This window comes from Oreochromis aureus, linkage group 1 (genome assembly GCF_013358895.1).
Source record: "Oreochromis aureus strain Israel breed Guangdong linkage group 1, ZZ_aureus, whole genome shotgun sequence".
Classification (NCBI taxonomy): domain Eukaryota; kingdom Metazoa; phylum Chordata; class Actinopteri; order Cichliformes; family Cichlidae; genus Oreochromis; species Oreochromis aureus.
In genome coordinates this window covers 20,562,063-20,581,422 of record NC_052942.1, presented here as the reverse complement: position 1 = coordinate 20,581,422, position 19,360 = coordinate 20,562,063, and the positions used below count along the sequence as shown (strand labels likewise).

At 37.6% G+C, this 19,360-nt stretch overlaps 2 protein-coding genes across 6 annotated transcripts; one reads left to right on the top strand and one right to left on the bottom strand.

The window, feature by feature from the left end:
• Positions 1-3: 3 nt before the first annotated feature.
• Positions 4-6,364, bottom strand: LOC116327169 (cleavage and polyadenylation specificity factor subunit 7-like). Of its 5 annotated transcripts, none has more exons than XM_039610160.1 (10): positions 6,302-6,364; positions 5,683-5,853; positions 4,954-5,157; positions 4,491-4,594; positions 4,254-4,399; positions 3,806-4,142; positions 3,491-3,594; positions 1,979-2,123; positions 1,538-1,840; positions 4-380 (listed from the first exon to the last, which is right to left on the bottom strand). In XM_039610160.1, exons 2-10 carry the CDS (start codon positions 5,770-5,772, stop codon positions 362-364), a joined length of 1,452 nt encoding a protein of 483 aa, XP_039466094.1. In that variant the 5' UTR covers positions 5,773-5,853; positions 6,302-6,364; the 3' UTR covers positions 4-361. The 5 variants fall into 5 exon arrangements, with proteins under 5 accessions (XP_039466094.1, XP_039466101.1, XP_039466090.1 ...); XM_039610167.1 differs by lacking the exon at positions 6,302-6,364 and adding an exon at positions 6,165-6,179; XM_039610156.1 differs by lacking the exon at positions 6,302-6,364 and adding an exon at positions 6,055-6,153.
• A 3-nt stretch (positions 6,365-6,367) lies between these two features.
• On the top strand, positions 6,368-11,931 carry sdhaf2 (succinate dehydrogenase complex assembly factor 2). The gene is made up of 4 exons (XM_031748673.2): positions 6,368-6,522; positions 8,788-9,011; positions 9,337-9,446; positions 11,515-11,931. Exons 1-4 carry the CDS (start codon positions 6,496-6,498, stop codon positions 11,643-11,645), a joined length of 492 nt encoding a protein of 163 aa, XP_031604533.1. The 5' UTR covers positions 6,368-6,495; the 3' UTR covers positions 11,646-11,931.
• Positions 11,932-19,360: the final 7,429 nt, after the last annotated feature.

Sequence of the window (19,360 nt, the reverse complement as noted above, 5' to 3'; positions counted from 1 at the left end):
TCAGTAGTTTTACATTTTAATGTGTTAACAGTAGTCCAAACACAGGCAGTTTAAATGATTTTTGTGGTCCCCAGTAAGCAGATAAAACAACAACTTGGATTTATGTTTATGGATTTGTTTTTTTTGTACATTTAATACAAAAAGTGATAAATGTTACAGTTACATAAATTAGGAGGCGCTTCTGTGCATGCAAGCTTTGAACGAAGCAATGATTCTACAGTCTTTATCTAAAATTACAGATCCTGGAGAACTTAAAAAAGAAAAAAAGTACACCTTGGACTTTAGAAGATACATATCCGTAGTTTAATCTGGAATTCTTCTACTTTTGTCCCCCCAAAAAAAGGCCTGTCTTTGCTCTGCTTCAGTCACAGGACTTCAGTCTAGGGATGGGAAAATAATACATTTTGAAATCCACAAATTTTACAAATCAGATCTACACTATACTGAACTTAAAAGTAAGTGTTTGTATGTTTTCAGAAATACATTTCCTAACTGAGTTCTGTCATTTTAGGATGCATCCTGTGGCGTTTCACACAGCAGTATGCATATTTGTGCTAATCCCTTACATATATCTTGACTAAAAGTTCTGCATTTGATCAAGTAAAATGTATTCATTTTACTTGATCAAATACAGCCGTGCTCTGTCAGTTCACGGTGCAGGCAGATTTAATAAATTATAATATAGTAAATTTATAGTAGTAAATTTAGTGAGTTTCATTTTATGAAACTCACTGAATTCAGATATTCAATCACTTCCATGGCCATAGATGTATGAAATCAAGCACCTAGTCATGCAGACTGCTTCTACAAACATTTATGAAATGTAACTGAGCTCCTGCTCTCAGGACAACATACACTCAGGTAACACTTAACCATCTCTCTAAGTTCATATTAAACCATAAGTGACAGATGTGAACTTTACTGCTGAAGTTACCTCTTTTCATAGTACAGGCCTCAGATCTGATGAAAAGTACTTCTAATATGAGAAGATATTGGCTATAAGAAGCTTTTATACATTTATAAACCAAAATGAAAAAACTGACACTAAATAATGAGCTACTATTACATCACAGGACAAAGTGCTGCTGAGTTCCTGAACAAATTGTTGAAGGTTGAAGGAAGTAAAGCACAGTTATTGTGCTCTACATTAATAAATCTGCATTATCAGGTTTACTGAACAAACTAAAAGATGTTGCAAGTCTTTTTTTTAAAGTTTTTTGTACTTATTACTGTGTAATAAGAAACCTAACACGACAGAACTTCTTGAGAGCAGGCCACGTGTGTTTTTTCTTGTCACCACAAGAAAAACAAAAGGTGAAATAAAAAATGGCTCATTTATTCTAGTAAGTTGTTCCAGTGAGTTAGCAATATCGGGATGCAACCTATGTGGAACACACCTGGGCTTTCCTTCCATCAAAAGTCAAAATGTTTACTGGAAAAATAGTAGATATTCCAAAAACGTGAAACCGATTGATGGTAAAATATAATTGTAGTGTACAAATTAATATTAGTGAAAAACTTACCTAATTAGTGGTACCTGTCTCTGTGATCTCTGTGTCTTTCCCGTTCCCGTGAATACGCCTTTTCCCTTTCTCCACTCCAGGAACGCTCCAGGTGTCTTCGAGACATTCCTGCACCTTCACAAACAGAAGAATGGTCCCTATCACGCTCTCTGTCACGACTCCTGTCCCAGTCTCTATCACGCTCTCTGCCACGACTCCGTTCCCGGTCTCTGTTACGCTCTCGACTCCGTTTCAGGTCTCTTTCACGGTCTCTGTCCCGCTCTCGCTCTCTGTCCCGACTCCTGTCCCGGTCTCTTTCTCCAGAGCGACTTTGTTCACTGAAAGGAAATATGGTTTTGTAACAAAGTAAGAAATCTAATGCTAGGTCCAACCTCAGTATTAGTTCATATACATGCGTATATATACGTTCATATACGGACAACAACGACAGCGTTTTGATAGGCAGTTATACAAACCTGTAGCCATAGTTGCCCTGGATAGAGACTAGACAATCCTTGAGTGACGTGACCAGCGTCTGGCATCGCTCATCTCCATACACTCTGGACTGCTTAATGATGGCAATGGCAGTTAATAGCGTTTCCATAGCCACCTGCAGGTCTCCTGATGTAGAAATTTAGGAGATATTAGAAGCATTTGTTTTTTAGTAACGAAGCACTTTAAAGTTCCTAGGGTTAGGTTTAATAAGAAGTTTTTGAAAATGGGCGACAGTTACTACAAAATACATTAAAGATAGGAAAGTATCTCGGAACAGAAGCAGCAGGGAGGCTTGTTGAGTGAGAAGACATAAAACCTGGCCTGAGGTGATGATTCACCTATGTGTATACAGAGACCCAGAGCACGCAGCCAACACAAGGCTGAGAGGGCTTTGGGATAAATCTCTGCATGTTGTTAAATGTGCCAGCCGAAGCTTCATCTTAAACTCCAGTAGAAATTGTTAGAACTAAGAAAGGCTCTTATTTCACTCTGATACACCTAGAGGAAGTAACAAAATGTATGAAGAAAGTAGAAATTAAAAGTGTGCAAAGCTAGAAAAACCATAACCAAAAACCTAAAGGCCCCGAAGACACCCGTTGTGTTGTAAGAGCACTGACAATCAAATCTGATTAAACCACAACCAAACAGTCCTGATAATAAAGATGATTATTTCCAGATTTTTAATTTAATTTTCTTCTTATTTTGCTAAATTCTTGAGTCGCTTATTATTCTTTGTATTTTTCTTCAAAGGAACCAGTCTTTCTTGTAATTTTTGCAACTGCAGTATTTTCAATAAACTGAACAAGTGGAGAACAAAAAAAAAAATAACTGGCAGGCCAAAAAAAAAAAAAACTATCTATAAAAAATCATGTCCTTAAGAAATAGGAATAATCTACCAAAGAACTAGAACACAGTGTCTACAGCCATCTGTAAAACATGGTGGAGGCTCCATCATGATTTGGGGCTTCATTTCTGCCAGAGGTGTCGGGATTTTAATCAGTGCTGATGGAATTATGAGTATCATCAGATTTTGATCCACCATGCAATACCATCTGGAAAGCATCCAACAGGTAAAGGCTTCAATTTTTAATGCACTAGAAGGATAACATTGTACAAAAAAAAAAAAAAAACAACAACAAAAAAGAAAAACAAACCGCACACAATGATGGGTGGCTCAATGCTTTAACATACACAGTACTGTTTGTTGCAGAGATCAGACTGATTAGCATTAAAACAGCATTTTCAGAGCCTTTCAAATAATGAATAAAGTCTGTAATGACTTATGTACACAACATAGTATTTAGTTTTTTATCACTAGTAAAAAAATGTATTCAAATTATATCTAAGACAAAAATATACTATGATATGTGTGTGCTTCTTAATTCAAGTGCAAGTTGTGTTGAACAACTTTACATTTTGAGTGTTTCTGCAACTGTCTGTTAATCATAGATAATAAGCATAAAAAACTGTATCCCATATGCATTTATACTTACCAGCTGTTGCACCACTCACAGCTTTTGTGATGGCACTGCTGGCAATGGTTCTGTTTCTATTCATAAGCTCCTCCAAATCTCGATCGGAACTTTTAGGTGTGTTTCTGTAAAATAGACAGTTATTAGTAAAAGTAACTATTGTTTTAATGTTTTCTTTTCTTTTTTGCAACTTCTAGTCATAAGTAATCTCTATTCTCATTTATGCCTCTCTGTATCCTGCTCATTGGTTCACTTTCCACTGGAGGTTTAATCTCATCTCTCTGTAAATGCCTTTAGTGTGTCAGTGGCTATAAAAATTAAATAATGTGTTCTCACTTTTGTTGGCTGTAAGCTTTGCTGCTGTGCCCATCCTGTGCTGGGCTGAAGTATGTGGGATGCATACCAAGAGACGGGTGGCTTGGGACAGGGACTGGATGAGGAGGGAACAGCGGGGTTGCCATGAGCGGAGCGATTGTTTGTGGCATATGTGGAAACAGGGGAGGTGGATGACCAAAAGAAGGGCCGGGTAATGGAGGAAAGCTGTTGGCAAGTGGATGTGATGGAAAAAGTGGAGGTATAGCAGACGGGGTGGTCTTCTGTGCTAATAATACTGAGAGAATCTCATCTGACGACTCAGATTCCTTGGTTTCTTTGTTAGCTCGCAAGGGTACACCTGAAAAAACCAAAAACAAAATACATCTCCATGAAAAATGATAGTTATCCTGACATTTAGTAATACAAACTAAATATCAGTGGGGGGTTTTCAGAGTCATCTTCCCCTTACGTTTGTTTGCTGCTTCTTCAAAAAAAGCAAGGTTCTGACAAGTGGCATAGCGACAGTCTATCCTTTCCCCGTTGATTTTACACTGTGGTGCTTTTTCCAACATTAGTTTTAGGGACTCGTCTGACGTTATCACCACTTCTGCAAAGCTGCATCACAGAGTAGGAGATAAAATTTAAAAGAAAAATAGAAAAATGCTTTATTTTGTAAAGGTTTCTCTATATTTTACACAATACTCACCCTCTTGACACACCATTACTTCTGTCCTCAGCAAACTTGATGTCTGCGATGTTCTTCACACCCAACCCTTTGGCCATAGATATTAGGTCCTTGTCAGTTACCCACTGCAAGGATGAGAAGGTTTGTAAAAAAGAAAAAAAAAACTGGTAGGGGGAAAGTCATTCAGCTTTATAGGTATAACAGATCATCTACTGTATCTATGTAGCCTTTGCTAGTTTCTCCAAATGTTTTAACACATTTGGAGAAATACTGGAATATTTAATATTGTCACAAAAACTGATAACATACTAAAGTAATGCCAACTGTGTAAACAAATGGCAAGCATGGTATAGTGTGCTATCTGTCTTGGCATTATATAAAGAACCTAAAAACAGATTATTATTTATTTTTCCAGTAATGTTTTGGTATTAACAGTGTTTCTATAATGGATGAAAATGTATTGGTAATGCAAAACTCAACTCACCCATGGGAAATGCCCAACATATACAGAAAGTCTCCTTAGATAGTTTGCTCCTTTTGGGGTATTTGCTGCTGTTGATTTATCCTCTTCTTTAGCTGATGTCTTCTTACGTAAGGACTCCTTGGTAGCAACATTCTTGTCTTGATTAACAGAACCGGTTAGAACGGCATCAAAAAGTTCATTTGCTTCTGCAATTCTATCCAAATCCTGTGAAGTATAGAAAAAGAATAATTACAGTACTGGGCAAAAGTCTTGTCAATGCTGCATATGACCACCTTTACTTTTCAACACACAAACTCTGTTAATTTTGTCTTTTAAAAAATATTTAACTAAAGAAATATACTAAAATATACAACTAAAGCCCAAAGAAACTATTCCAAATCGGTTCTTTGTTAAGTTTCATCCTTTTAGTTAAGTATTTTTAACAAATTTAACAAATTTAACAAATTTCCCACGTGTGGGACTAATAAAGGTTATCTTATTTTTTCATGTCATAGGTGAGTGTTAAGTAGCTCAAAAACTTGCTAACATATATTCCAGTATTAGATAACGTAAAATTAAAAAAAATTAAAGGATGTGGCACCTTCCTTCTATTAAGATAAGTACCCCAGTTTTATTTTGACTGATTGCTTATTCTGTGCCTACTGCATCTTAAGTTTCATTAAACATTATGTGCGATCGTTTCATACACTGACTTTTTTTTTTTTGCATTGATTTTAATGTCAGACTCACCGCATCGTTTTGATTCAGGTCACTATATAGATCTATATCCTTGTCATCGATGCTTGGTCCAGTTGCAGGTTCTGGTCCTGCAGCAGCCATCCCGTGGGCCGAAGATAATTAATTACTTGCAATCCAGCTAGTAATTATTATTTGTTTTAAGTGCAGCTCGCACATGCACACCTTAGAAGTTAACACAAAAGATGCACTTTTAGAATTCAAAAATTTCTCTTTTCCTTATTTTGTTAGCTAACGTTATTGTTCCGCTGGACTTGTTAAAATAAGCATACTGTGGCTAAAACTGAGTGTGACAAACCGAAAATACAGTCTGCGGAAATAAATTATAAGAAAACTGAATTTTGATGAAAACTTTCAAAAACATACAAGGTATTTCATACACATTAGCACGCGCGACCAGTTTACTTCTCATTCGTTTTCTGCTCAGCTAAAGCTAATGTTGCTACTCTGGCAATTGGTGCAGCTGACATATTCACCGGCTGAAAACAACAATCGACTTTTTGTTCCTGTAGTCAAATTGGTTTACTTTTTGGTATAGGGTCAAGCATGTATTTAGCTAATGCATTTGTCTTTGAGTAAGAAAAAAAAATAATACACAGATTAACTATATAACCTCTAAAGGTCCAACTGTGACGCCAGCTGCGTTTTCCTGCAGTTAAACACAGACACGTGTGGGCTGTGTACAGCCCTCCCTCCGGTAGTTTCCTGTGACCGTACTTGTGTAATTTCTGTCAGACAGCAGAAACATTTCGACGGGGGAGACGGAGCTTCGTCAAATTTGTGGACCTTAGAAGAAGTTGGGTTAAAATGTTGTCTTCTATTGTCGCGAAAAGGGTGAGCTAGCGAGTAATTAATAATTTGTGTGTTTCTTGCTTGAAATCTGAATCCGTGGCCGTCGTAACGTCAGAGCTCGCCGTCCAATTCTAAACATTTTTAGCGTTAATAAATCTGTCTAGTACGTTTAATGTTCAATAATAGGACGCAGTAACAGACTTAATAGTATTAAACAAACTGTTCAGTGTTTCCTGATGGTGTAGCATTATTATTGTCAGGGTTGATGTAGCTCTGATGCAGAGAGGTTGTCCTCTTGGAGGGCAGTTGTACAACAGTGCACCGAGAGTCTCAGATTATGCAATTCCCCTCTGCTTTCTGTCTTTTAGTTTAGCAGCAAATGTTTAGGATTCCAAGCCATCATAGTTATTATTATAATATTATTATAGATAACTAAAAGCGAAAACTGAAACTGGGGAGAAAGAAACGTTTTATATTATATGATTTGCATTGGTATATACTATACTGTGCAAAAAGCCTTGAACCAACCCTCACTTCTTTATAATTTGCTTCCATAGAGCCAGAAGACGTCAGGAATAGTTCTCCAAGCTTTTTGGAAGTCTTTCCATTTTTTTTTTTTAACATTCCCCACCCCACTCATTTTCACTCCAGTCTTTTTACCTGTTTTTCTAAGCCGCTTAATACTTACTTACCATTCATTCAAGCATAAAATATACACCTAAATCAAGGAGCCCGACGCAAAAACGCATAATTTGGTCCTATTTCTTCAGTTAAACTGATGAAAGTACAGTTTGACAGGCATAAAATTGTATTTTTCTAATGACAAGTTGATTTCCAGAGAGCTTTTACCTGAAAACTTAACATATCTCAGTGTGATATCAAGTGTATCCTTAAAAACAAAATTTGAGCAAATTCTAAAAGGTAAAAAAAACAACAAAAAACGCAACAGGTGAACAGTGTCTGAAAGTTCTGTCCTTAAGAAAAGCAGGAAAAAAATCCAGCAAAGACCCGATTCAGGAGATGCATCCGGTCCTTCAGTTGACACATTTACTATTCACTGAAGCCTCATCAGGAATGTGGAAGGCCATCGTTAAAGAAGGGAAAACGTGAGAAAAGGCTGAAGTTTGCCAAGTTACACAAGGACTGAACTGAAGATCGGTGGCAACAGGTCTTATGCCATGTCTGGGGCTGCATTTCAGCCAGTGGTGTTGGAGATCTTGTCAAAACTGATGGAATTATGAAAGCAGAAAAGAACTGTCAGACTGTGATTCCCCACGTAATTTTGATTGTGTATTTTTCAGGCTTTGATGAATAGTTAGTTGGATTGAATAACCCCCAGGACAACCCCCCCCTCATAAAGTGCCTTAAAAACTCAAAAACTTTTTAAAGATTGAACATCTGGAAAGTGTCTGATTGACGGCAGCTTAATTTTTCATCATGACAATGAACCCAAACACATTGTCAGTGCAGTATAAGCATACGTGATTAAAACAAACACACACACACACACACACTCACTGAACACCATCAGTCATTCTTCAACACTGCAGGCTCTGCTAATGAATATAGGCGGTCCTACCAAGTTTTGACCTCCAGGTTTGTTAGAACTGTACTAGTTCTATTTTTTTATATCCTGTATTTTAATGTATATTTCCACATATTTTCATAAATAACTGCACACCTTTCCTACTAAACTAGCAGTAGATAAAGAAATGTGGGATGATCTTTTTTTTAGTCAGTTTGTTCGTATTTGTCAAAAAGCACAAGGAAGCATGGAACATGTTTATTGTGATGTGTCTACCTGTGAGTAAATGAAGGATATTGTGTTTGTATTATAATGCCTAACACTACATGTAAAAATATAAATAAAATAAATTTTGAAATATTTGAAACAATAACACTTAAATTGGAAGACTGAAAGCCAATTTAAATTAAACAGATCTAGATCATAAAATGAGAAAATGGTAAATAAAGTTGGATGCTGATACCTGAACATAAAATACTTAAGAATATTTAGTCTCAGCATCACTCACAATTGTCAGTGACGCAATGTCAGCTGAAAAATACAAACAGCTGAACACAGTCTCTAAATTGTTCCTCATGCAACTTGAACTTATTAAAGCTGTACTGGCAGTTTAACATGTAGATCTAATGCCTGTATTAGCTTTTAGATAATAATTGCTACCACAATCTTGCCCAAAGACAATATTTGTTAGTAACTACAATAATCTGATGTACTGACTCAGCATTTTCAGAAGCCACAGTGGATTATTTTACCTGTCTTTTAATGTGTGCTTGTCCCATCAGCTGGTAACCGGGATGTGTCAGGCTGCTTGGAGACCAGCAATCACAGGGCTGGTGTCATGTCGTGGTTACCGCGGGGACTCTCCCGAAGACACCAAGGTTGACCTGATTGAGATCCCTTTGCCCCCTTGGAAGGAAAATCCAAACGAGCCCATCGACATCAAGAGACGCCGCCTTCTCTACGAAAGCCGCAAGAGGGGCATGTTGGAGAACTGCATATTGCTAAGGTTGCTGAATTGTACTGATTTTGTCTGTGACCTGCGTTGTTCATTCATCCATCTCAGCTTTAAAGCCTGTGTTTACATCCAGTATTTTTTTTAAGCACAGTTGTAAGTTTGCTCACCATTGATCCATGCTGCATGATCACTCCTTCCTTAATCAAATCCAGTGTAAATGTGATCAGTGACAATAATTGATATCACTGTCTATATTTTGAGCATTTTCAATCATTAGAGCTGTTTTTTTTAAGTTTTTGTTTACCATTGTGAATGATTTTTTTTCTCAGAAAACAGGAAGGAAGCTTCAGATTCTGATAAATTTTCTGTCTTGTAGCCTTTTTGCAAAGCGATACCTGAACACAATGACTGACAACCAGCTAAAGCAGTATGACAGGCTGATTAATGAACCAAGTAACGACTGGGACATCTACTATTGGGCAACAGGTGAGAGCCAAGTAGTGTTTTTCTTTTTACTTTTGCAGACTCATTTTCATGTTTTGTCTCTGTTCTAACTCTTAGTTGTTTTGGAAATGATTTTAATTTTTTCTAAGGCTTTGCAAATGTCTTACCAAAACTCAGCTCTCTTCATTAAGTCCTCCAACACCTCCCCACAGCTGCTCTTAAAACCCATGACAATGTTGTGAATGCTGTCCAGCATTAAAAAAATGGCTGTCTTTACAAACTCACCTTCAGTTACCTCCCTCCACATGTATTTGTAAAACCAAATAGCACTTACCCAAATCCCCAAATCCAAAAAAGCTGGAATGCTGTGTGAAATATAAAGCTAAAACAGATTTCAAATCTCATTACTCCACGTTTTATTCAGAGTAAACCATAGAAAACATTTAAAATGTTTAAACTCTGAAGAAGAACATAAATAAGGCTTTTTTTGAATTTGATTTGGCAGCAACATTTTTTTTCTCTTCTTTGAAGAACATTGGGGAACTTTCAGGACTGGAATCTTGTCCCATTCTTGTCCTATTTAGGATTTAGATGTTTAACAGTCCTGGCTCTTTTTTGTTATATTTTACATTTCACGATGCTCTAAGCACCTGGGCTCTTCTGCTCCAAAGCCATGCTGGAGATGATGAAATATTCCAAGTCTTCACAATTTTAAGTTGAGGAACATTATTCTGAAAATGTTCCACAGTTTAGTGCGGATTCAGGAACCTCTGCTCATCATCTGCCTCTCTAAGATGCTCTTTTTATACTCAATCATGCTACTGACCTGTTGCCAGTCAGAATCAGAATACTTTAATGATCCCTAAGGAAATTATGTGGGTTACAGTCGCTCCAAGACAATAACAGTAACAGACTGAACTAATTAAATTATGCAATATATTACAAAGTTTACAAAATATAAGAAAAAGCTCTAATATCTATACAAATAGCTCAATTTAAATATCAAGAATATTAATTCAACTAAATAGCTGCAAAACGAGGATAAATAAAATGGTAAAAAATAGAATAGTGGCAACTGTAGTAACATAGTAACATTTATTATTATTGATTTTTCTTTTATTGTTACTTATTATTATGTTGCAGGATGTTTGAGTCCAGATGAGCAATGAATGAGATGGTAGAAAAAGTGCTACACAGATAAATAAACGTGCACATTAAAGCACTAAAGACATTCAAAAGGTAGTGAGTTAGCAGAAGATGGAAGTTTGGGGCCAGATACCTTAGATATACTTCTTGCTTTACCGTCACACTTAAAAACTAATTAATCTGCTTTGCAACAATATTTATCCCCAATTACAGATATCTAAAAAGCTTTTGACTTGTTTGTAGCAACAAAGAAAACAGCAAAAGTCACTTTGTTTTCACCTTCTAACAACAAAATGTGTAAAACTCCAGTGGCTCTAATTATTGATTTGTTTAAATATTTTGGTTTGATCTACACTTCACTTACTGTTTTTGAGCTTTATCCTTGGAACTCATTTACTTTTCCTGGATAACTTGGCTTTTTACTCTTGTAATTTACTCTAATTTGTTTCGGTTATTTGTCTTTTTGTGTGTGTATAACAGCTGAAAATAAAATCACTGTGAGAACAGCCTGAGCATACCAAACTGGCAGCATCTCTAGACAAATAAACTGTTGCAGGCAGTCTGACATGACTGGGACAAATAATTACAAAGCTGTTACTAAGTGATTAATTGAGATGCCTTTGTTTTTTATTTTGAAAATTCTGTCCATTAATTTCTAAGTGACATAGATGTACTATTGGGATGAAGAGGGAATGATCTAGTTTCAGTTGATGCCAGTTGTGCATCTTCGTATTATCACTGAGGCAAAATATGTTCCATCAACCTACATCAGTTTCAGTTTTATGCTCCTATATTGTTCTAAAATCGACTGAGGTGATATCATAAGAGCATCCGTCTGTGTGCTGACTGCTATTTGCATGAAATAAATCTGGATTTCCACTTTTAATTTTCCCTCAATTAAGACTTTAAAAGAATATGTTGAAAGCTGAAAATAATGGATCCTGGTTTTTTTTTATACTTACAGAGGCTCAGCCCACCCCTGACGTCTACCAAGGAGAGGTCATGGATATGCTGAAGGAGTTCACAAAAAACCGCAATCATGAACAGAGGCTGGATGCGCCCAGCTTGGAGTACTTGGAGAAAGAAAACCAGTGAGGCCTTTGGCCTGCCAGGCCTTTTTTAGAGACTCAGTGTGTCTCAGAGTGAATGCGAGTGTGATAAATCTTCACAGAAATGCTTCAGAAGTTGAAACTTGCTCTGAATATATTGTATTATAAATGTGTGATTCAGTGATGTATATTCAAATTCCTAGGTGTGCTAGAGGCTTATTATAGAAGACACTTTTGACTAATGGCTGCAAGATGATATGTAAATCAATTTTACTGTGCCTATTATTGACATTGTGGGTTATTTAATAAATGTTAATGCTCGTCTCTTTGCATTGCTGTGTCATTCATGACTGTGATTGTGCCTATAATGCCACGGTATTGGATCACGTGACTGCAGGAAGCCATGACTGGCAGTATAGACACTATTGTTACATAATGAAGGTTGTGCGGCCTGCAGTGTGGGTTTACAGACACCAGAGGGAAGCAGATCCCTTCAGTTTCAGTATCAAATTCAAGCTCCGGCTGATTTTAGTATCTCCGTGGCGAATGGCTCACCTGAAACCACACATATAGCTCACATACCTTATTTTTAATGCAGGATGCAATGTGAAAATATAAGCTATCAAAATAAATTGCAATTAAATTTAAGCTGTGTATTTTTTTTAAGCCTTTATTTACAGTAAAAATACTTTCTGTCACGCTGAGTTTTGCAATCAAACCACATATATTATTGCTTAAAACCAAAAAAGGTTGGGTTTTTTTTTGTCTCCCCTTCTAGTGGATATGCATGTGTTGACTAAGGGGAACATTTTTTTTGTCCGGTTATGTGTCATGTCTGTCCAGTGGAACCTTGTACTGAGTGCAAGAGGGAAATGCCCTCTGGCCAGGAGATGTGCACAGACTCTAAACAGATGACAAGCCCTCCTGTGTACGTCCATCGAATATTAATGCACACATGATGTGCAGCCAAGGTGTTACACAAACAAGGCAGACATGAGACTGAGGCAAATATATTCTCCTTTAATAAGGGAGAATATGTTGAGGAAGAACAACCTTCACTTGTTACATTGTCAGCTTTTCCTAAAATAGACCGAGATGATGTCAGAAGGGTTCCCCTCTGTGTGTTTTTTCCTTTTTTTTTCCGTTTCACTGCCATCTGTCTCAGCGCTTACCTTTATTGCAAGTGGAAATTAACCAAGTACTTCAACCATGAAGTACTTGAGTCTTCTAAATTTCTTTTATCCATTTCAAAGGAAAGCTAAACTAGTATGCTACATACACTTTTTGCAGTGGGTGTAAAGGCGATCAAGTGTTCACTCACCCAAAAGGTTGTGTTTGAACCTTCTGATTGGCTGAGGTTTATATGTGCAGAGTTATTTGCATGTTCTCCTTGTGCTTTTAAGGCTTTCTGTGCACATGTCAAAAACATGCACGTTAGATTCACCGGTTGTTATGTTTACTCTGAAGTGATCAATCCATGGTGCACCCTGACTCTTGCCTTGGGTAAGCATGGGTATTTATTTAACCAAGGACATGGGCAGATATAATTTTTTTTTTTTAAACTTTTTGGGTTCTTTTTGTTCTTTTCTTAGTTTAATGCTTGTCAAAAATTGCTAAATTATGTAAGAACATAGAAAGACCAAAGACAAGGAAAAAAGCCCCCAAATCTGTAGCAGTAACGATCCACCGTGACTGGCTCTAACAATAAAAGACAGCCTACACATAATTACTCAATCTAATAGCAATTTCAATGTGATTAATAATATAATGTAATAATATGAATGACACTGGGGTCTTTTTTTTATAGAACAGCTCCTTTTACATTCATTATTAAAGTTTATTATGCACCTAATACATGTGCATTAAATACTATACTTAAGAAACCATTAAAGTCATTTTACATTTTCACTTACACATAAATGACCTCAATATTTTTATCACCATTGCAGCCGGGAGACCTGAATGTGATCCACTGTTGGTGTCACAATTCCTTGCCTTAAAAGAAAGAATAACACCTTAAGATCCCCCATGCAGGGGAAGCACAATTCAGGTCTTTATTGCTTTGAGGCTTGTTTAGAGTGTATATTCATCAGTTGCCCACACACACACCCACTGTGTCTATCTGTAGCCCGCCGCTCCTGTCATCCTCCACTGCTGCTTCCCGTGTCGTGACAGCTCTCTGTTTTATCCTCAGCACTGCCGTCACCCTCTGCTCCCCTGGAATTTCAATCTCATGTGCTTTTGTTTCCTTATTCCACCAGCACCACCTGCAGCAGCACCCCTAGTGCGCCTCTTGTCTTCCAATGCCTGCTGGAGAGCTGTGCGCATAAGAAAAGTGTCGAGCGAGGAGGCATGCCAGGTTTTATTCTGAAGACGGAAGTGTTAGATAAGTTGGTAAATTGAACACCCTCTGTCATCATTACATGCATGCACGCTTGCAGTGAGACAGTTTAGTGTATAGGAGGCAGAGCAGGCAATTTGCTTAATTCTAGAGATCAGCGCCGATTCTAAAGATCCATGTTAATTACCCTTAAAACCAAACCTCTTTTTTTGTTGTTGTTTTTTGCCTGAGCTGAAGGAAGAAGAAAGCAGGGAGCAAATGTGATGTTATGTATTTCCACCATTGGATGAATTAACTGAAATTTTATCTGCTGACTGTGTATTTGGAATTAAGCTTCTACACAGAGGTGGATGATATCAACACCCAAAAATCTTTAGACATCTTTGGATGAAAACTGCACATTAAGAGCTCGTCGCAAACAGACCTCTGTTATGTTAGATAGCATTTTGATGTTGGTTGGGTAGCCAACCAGCCACATTGTTTTTGTTATTTTGCTGACATGGATAATCATATTGCAAACCTTTAGGTTGGTCTTGCATAGAACAGTTTAATTTATGGTACTCTCTTTCAAGCTAGAGCTACATGCGTATTATTTTCATACATAATGCTCTTCAGACCAGCTACATTTTTTCTCATACTTGAAGTACATAAAACAGACAATACTTCTGTGATTTTGATTAACGTGGATTATGAATGCATTCCATTTTCTTAACTGCTTATTCAGCTTAGAGTCACTGAGGAGCTGGAGCTTCTCCAGGTTTTTCTCCAGGCAGCACACAATCACGTGGCAAATGTAATTTTTTGTAACAAATTTGTCACATGGCTCAATAAACTCTCCATTTTCAAAAAGTTAAATTTTTCTGGCAATGATTTAATATTTCAGGTTTTAAGGGGTTAAGTGACTTTGAAACATGGTACAGTTTTTGGTGCTGGACGGGCTAGTCTGAGCATTTCATAGACTGCTGATCTCCTGGGATTTTCCCACACCAACGTCTCTGGGGTTTACAGCGGATGGTCTAAAAACGTTCTAAAAAATATTCAGAAAGTGGAAGATCTCTGAATAAAAAAGGCCTTGTTGATGCCAGAGGTCAGAGGAGAATGGACATATTGCTCAGAAAGCAACAGTAACTCAAAAAAGCACTCATTAAAACCAATGTATGCAGAAGAGCATCTGTGAATGCACATGTTGAACCTTGAAGCAGATTGGCTACAGCAGCAGAAGACCACAGCAGGTGTCATTCCCGCCTGCTAAGAACAGGAATCTCAGGCTACAGGTCAGATGGGCTCATCGAAACTGTACAACAGAAGGTTGGAAAAATGTTGCCTGGCCTTTTGAGTCTTGATTTCTGCTCTGACATTCAGATGCGTCAGCATATGGCAACAACATAAAGGCATGGATCCATCCTGCCTTGGAGCAACAGCTCAGGCTGGTGTAATGTTGTGGAGGGTATTTTCTTGGCACCAACACCACAGCCTAGAAGAGTTGCTGAGCATATCCATTCCATTATATCCACACTGTATCCATCTTCTGACGGATGCTGCCAGCAGGATAACACATCACGACACTAAGCTTAAAATATCTCAAATTAGTTTCTTGAACATGACTCAAATGGCTTCCACAATCACCAGGTCACCATCAATAGAGCATCTTTGGGATGTGGTGGAACTGGAGACTCACATCATGGATGTGCAGCCAACACATCTGCAGCAACTGTGTAATGCTATCATGCCAACATGGACCAGAATTTTTGAGTAATGTTCACAGCACCTTATTCAATGTATGCCACAAAGACAAGGCAGTTATAAAAGCAAAGGTCCAACACACTACTGGCAAGAAGTGGCCATGGATCTCAGGGGTCTAGGCCCACCTAATAGAGTGACTACGCCCCCTCAGCTGCATTTTACTGATGCACTTCAACTATAAGTTACACTAATTCATACAATTTGGTAATGAAGAACTGAAACACCCATATCACAGATAAGTTACTTTAATGTGAGCACAGTAGTTTAGTGCTTCTGCATGAGTTCAGGTAATCAGCACGACTCTGAGGAGGACACTGAGCAGATAGGTCGATGCAGGTCAGGCTTTGGGAACTAGTTTCAAAGCACGACTCTACTGAAAAACTGCGAAACAAATGTAAATGTGTTGATGATACTGTGCGCTCACAGTCACCCGTCCTACTGTGCGGAGAAAAAGTCTCTATTGTTTGTCTCCCCCTTTGCCTCTGCAATCTAAGATAGATATTTTTGCACTTTTAGAGTTGTGGCTAAATGTCTCCATGACTGTACTATCATATATTGCTGTCTTGAGCCGAATGCCTCCCCCAGTGTCAAAGTTGGTTGCCCATCCAGCACGTATGGTCTGCTCCTGACCCTGGTAGCCAGTAATCAAAACCTTAAAATAAAGACTGAATTAACTATTACCGTGAAATACACATGTGAGTTAAAGTAATATAAATAAAAGAAAATGTGAAAAATTCATAACAATACCAGACCAGAAGTATCTTTGTTTTATATACACATTTATATCATTATATACACTGTACAGATTTCAAAAAAATAAATGGTCAATATTTAACATTGTGCACCCCACGGATGTGTAACTACAAAGAGAAAGGGAGTGAAACAGGCAGGTTTGTGATATCAAGGATAGATATCTACAACCCCATTAGTAATGATGGTTCTTTTTCTCTTTTTTTCTCCATACAGAACATTTTCACAATCATTTTATACAGTCAGTATATAAATTAAAATGTTGCTGGTTAACCTCTCTTTGTCTCAAGCAGTCCCTAAAGAGAATGCCCTAAAACAGAAATGCGAGCTTGTCCAGTAAACTTTACCAGTGTGTGGTATTTGGCCAGTGACGAGTGTAGAAAGACAATTTTAGCTCGATTTCTTAAAAAAATGTATCAAACCCTGACTGATCTTTAACCAATATTTAAATTGCATTGATTGACTTTCACTAAGCCTTTGGAATGTAATGCTTTGTCAGCAGGGCAGTACATCAGGACAGACAGATGATTATGAGAGGTGGTTATTTTGGGATGCTCCAAGGCTCTGCTCTGACCTGAGATGTAGCTAACGGTGAAGCAAAGAGGTGATGATTATCTCCTGTCTCACCTTTTTTCCCCCTCCTCCCTTCCTGACACTTGGAGAGGGAGCGCATATGGTGAAGAGCAAGGCGTGACGGGGTTCATAAGGCACACACAGAATACTTTGTGCCAGAAAGCATGTGTGCACAATGGGGGTGTTTTGAGGGAGCATCAGCTGTGACGTGAAGGAGCAACCCTTCGTTTTTTGGCCTTGGTGAATTAGATTGGTCCACTTAGAGAGGTGAGATAGGGCATAGAGGAAAAATGTCTTCAGCTGCTTTTGTTTAAACTGAAAATCTGGTGTATGGCAGTCAAATGGAGCAACTTTTATCTAGGGTTGTTGTAAAGCTTTTTTCTTGTGACCTTCACTCTCCGCTCATGTATAAGAGATCTAAATGTCCTCCAAACATGAGGAAAATAAGCCTGCTGTGAAGAGAGGTTTGTTCCAGCATCATCGTCAACAAGTGCAGTGATTCTCCAAGAAGTGACAACTTAAAAAAAGAAGAAAAGAACATACTTCTCTGTACATCTGGATTCATACAGAATAAAAACAGCAAAGAATGCTGTTCAGTATTAAACTGGCAAAATAGAACTTAGTGCAGATATACACACAGGGACTCACAGTAAATACAATCACACAAACATAAGTTCAAATACTGACATTCAACCACAGTGTAAACACACGCACATACATCCAGTAGACAAAAAACAAACGGTGGAATGTAAAAAGACTTTTCCCAACCCCGGGTGTTATTACTCTCATTTGTTTCCATTCATCCCAACAGCTCGTGTCTGTACAGGACTTGAGGGAGGTCGCATTCAGGCAGCAAAGATGTTAAAAAAAAAAAAACTAAATAAAGACAAACTCTGACTTTACATTCCCAGTTCTCATTTCAAACAGAAAGGTGACAGGGCTTTCTCAGCTGCAGCTCCACAATTGTGGAACCAACTTCCCGTGTCCGTTACAAATGCTCCAAATGCTGCCGTCTTTAAGTCTAGATTAAAGACCTACTTGTAGTCCATGATATTCCTGGGCTCTTAATCTCTTGACTATGTCTGTAACTGGTGGCTGCAGTCTTATTTTGTATTTTGAGCATATTTGTGATTTGTAATCTTATAATAATTTATAAACTTTTGATTTTTTGTAAGTTTTGTGTGTGTATTCAGATGTGTTTTGTGACTAAATGAAGTTGATCGACACAATGTAACATAGGCTATATCCTTATAACATTATAGGGATAATGTGTTTTGACTGGCTGACTGATTTAATGTTCATGTGATTTCTTCTCATATTTTACTGCATGTATTCATAAATTGTCAGTTCATCCCAAAAAAATAAGTCTAAAGTCATGGTCAACCTTGAAAAAACAAAACTCAACTACATAAATACATTAAAAAAAAAAACCCCTCAAGGTCTGCTTTCTTTTGACTACTACTGACTATTACTCATGGCTGCCCAGGGCAGTTTGCCCAGGAGGAGCCTGCACATACAATCTGAGATTTCTTGAGCGCACAAAGTGGCATCGCACCAAAACAGCCAGTTTTAAGTTAATACTGTAACAAATATTCTTCTTGTAGTTTCTGGCCACTGCCACTGATGTACTGGACTTGGTGAAACTTGCTGGTATTGCATATTGGTGCAATGCCATGGTGTAGGATTGGGCACTTTATCACCATGAGATCTTGGAGATGGTTAAAAAAAACAGCAGTAAAAAGATAGAAAGAGGATAAAAATGTTTTGCCAATCTATCACTAGTGTTATCAAGCCATGCATTAACGTTTGGCTGCTGTGGTACCACAGCAGTGAAATGTGATGGAAAAAAGTGAAATTCTAGTTTTAGGACTCAATATTTTCTTATAAACTCGGAAAACGTAGTCATGTTAAAAAAACAAAAAGGTTTAAATATCAAGACATAAAAAACATAATCTGTCCTAGCAGGTCTTAAAATGAGGTAAATACAACCTCACATGAAGTATAAAACATGCCACACAGTGTCATTTTTTAATTCAAGAAACATTAAGCCAAAATGCCGAAACAGTGTGTGTGAAAAACTATGTACACCTCACTGTTTCCATTGAATTTAAGAGGTTAAGCAGTCAGGACCCAATAGTTACCCGCTCTATAAAAGCAGTTTGTTAGTCTGTAGCACTCAAGTGTGTGCTAACACAAAGCCAAAGAGGAAAGACACAATCAGTGATCTTACAGAAGCAACTGTTGCATCTCAGATTCTACCGGCATAAGTTAGCATGTTAAATGTTAAAATTTAGTTAATGACAGTTCAATTACAAGAAGACTGTCATTGGGCTTGTTTGGAAAGGTTGCACAGA

Bases quoted from the DNA above. Each gene is read 5' to 3' on its own strand.
- LOC116327169 (XM_039610160.1), bottom strand. From the start codon at position 5,772: ATGGCTGCTGCAGGACCAGAACCTGCAACTGGACCAAGCATCGATGAC. The intron at 5,158-5,682 runs GTGAGTCTGACA...TATACTTCACAG, and splicing joins ACCTGAATCAAAACGATGCG to GATTTGGATAGAATTGCAGA. The intron at 4,143-4,253 runs GTAAGGGGAAGA...TGGTTTTTTCAG, and splicing joins TGAAGAAGCAGCAAACAAAC to GTGTACCCTTGCGAGCTAAC.
- sdhaf2 (XM_031748673.2), top strand. From the start codon at position 6,496: ATGTTGTCTTCTATTGTCGCGAAAAGG. The intron at 9,012-9,336 runs GTTGCTGAATTG...TCTGTCTTGTAG, and splicing joins GAGAACTGCATATTGCTAAG to CCTTTTTGCAAAGCGATACC. The intron at 9,447-11,514 runs GTGAGAGCCAAG...TTATACTTACAG, and splicing joins CATCTACTATTGGGCAACAG to AGGCTCAGCCCACCCCTGAC.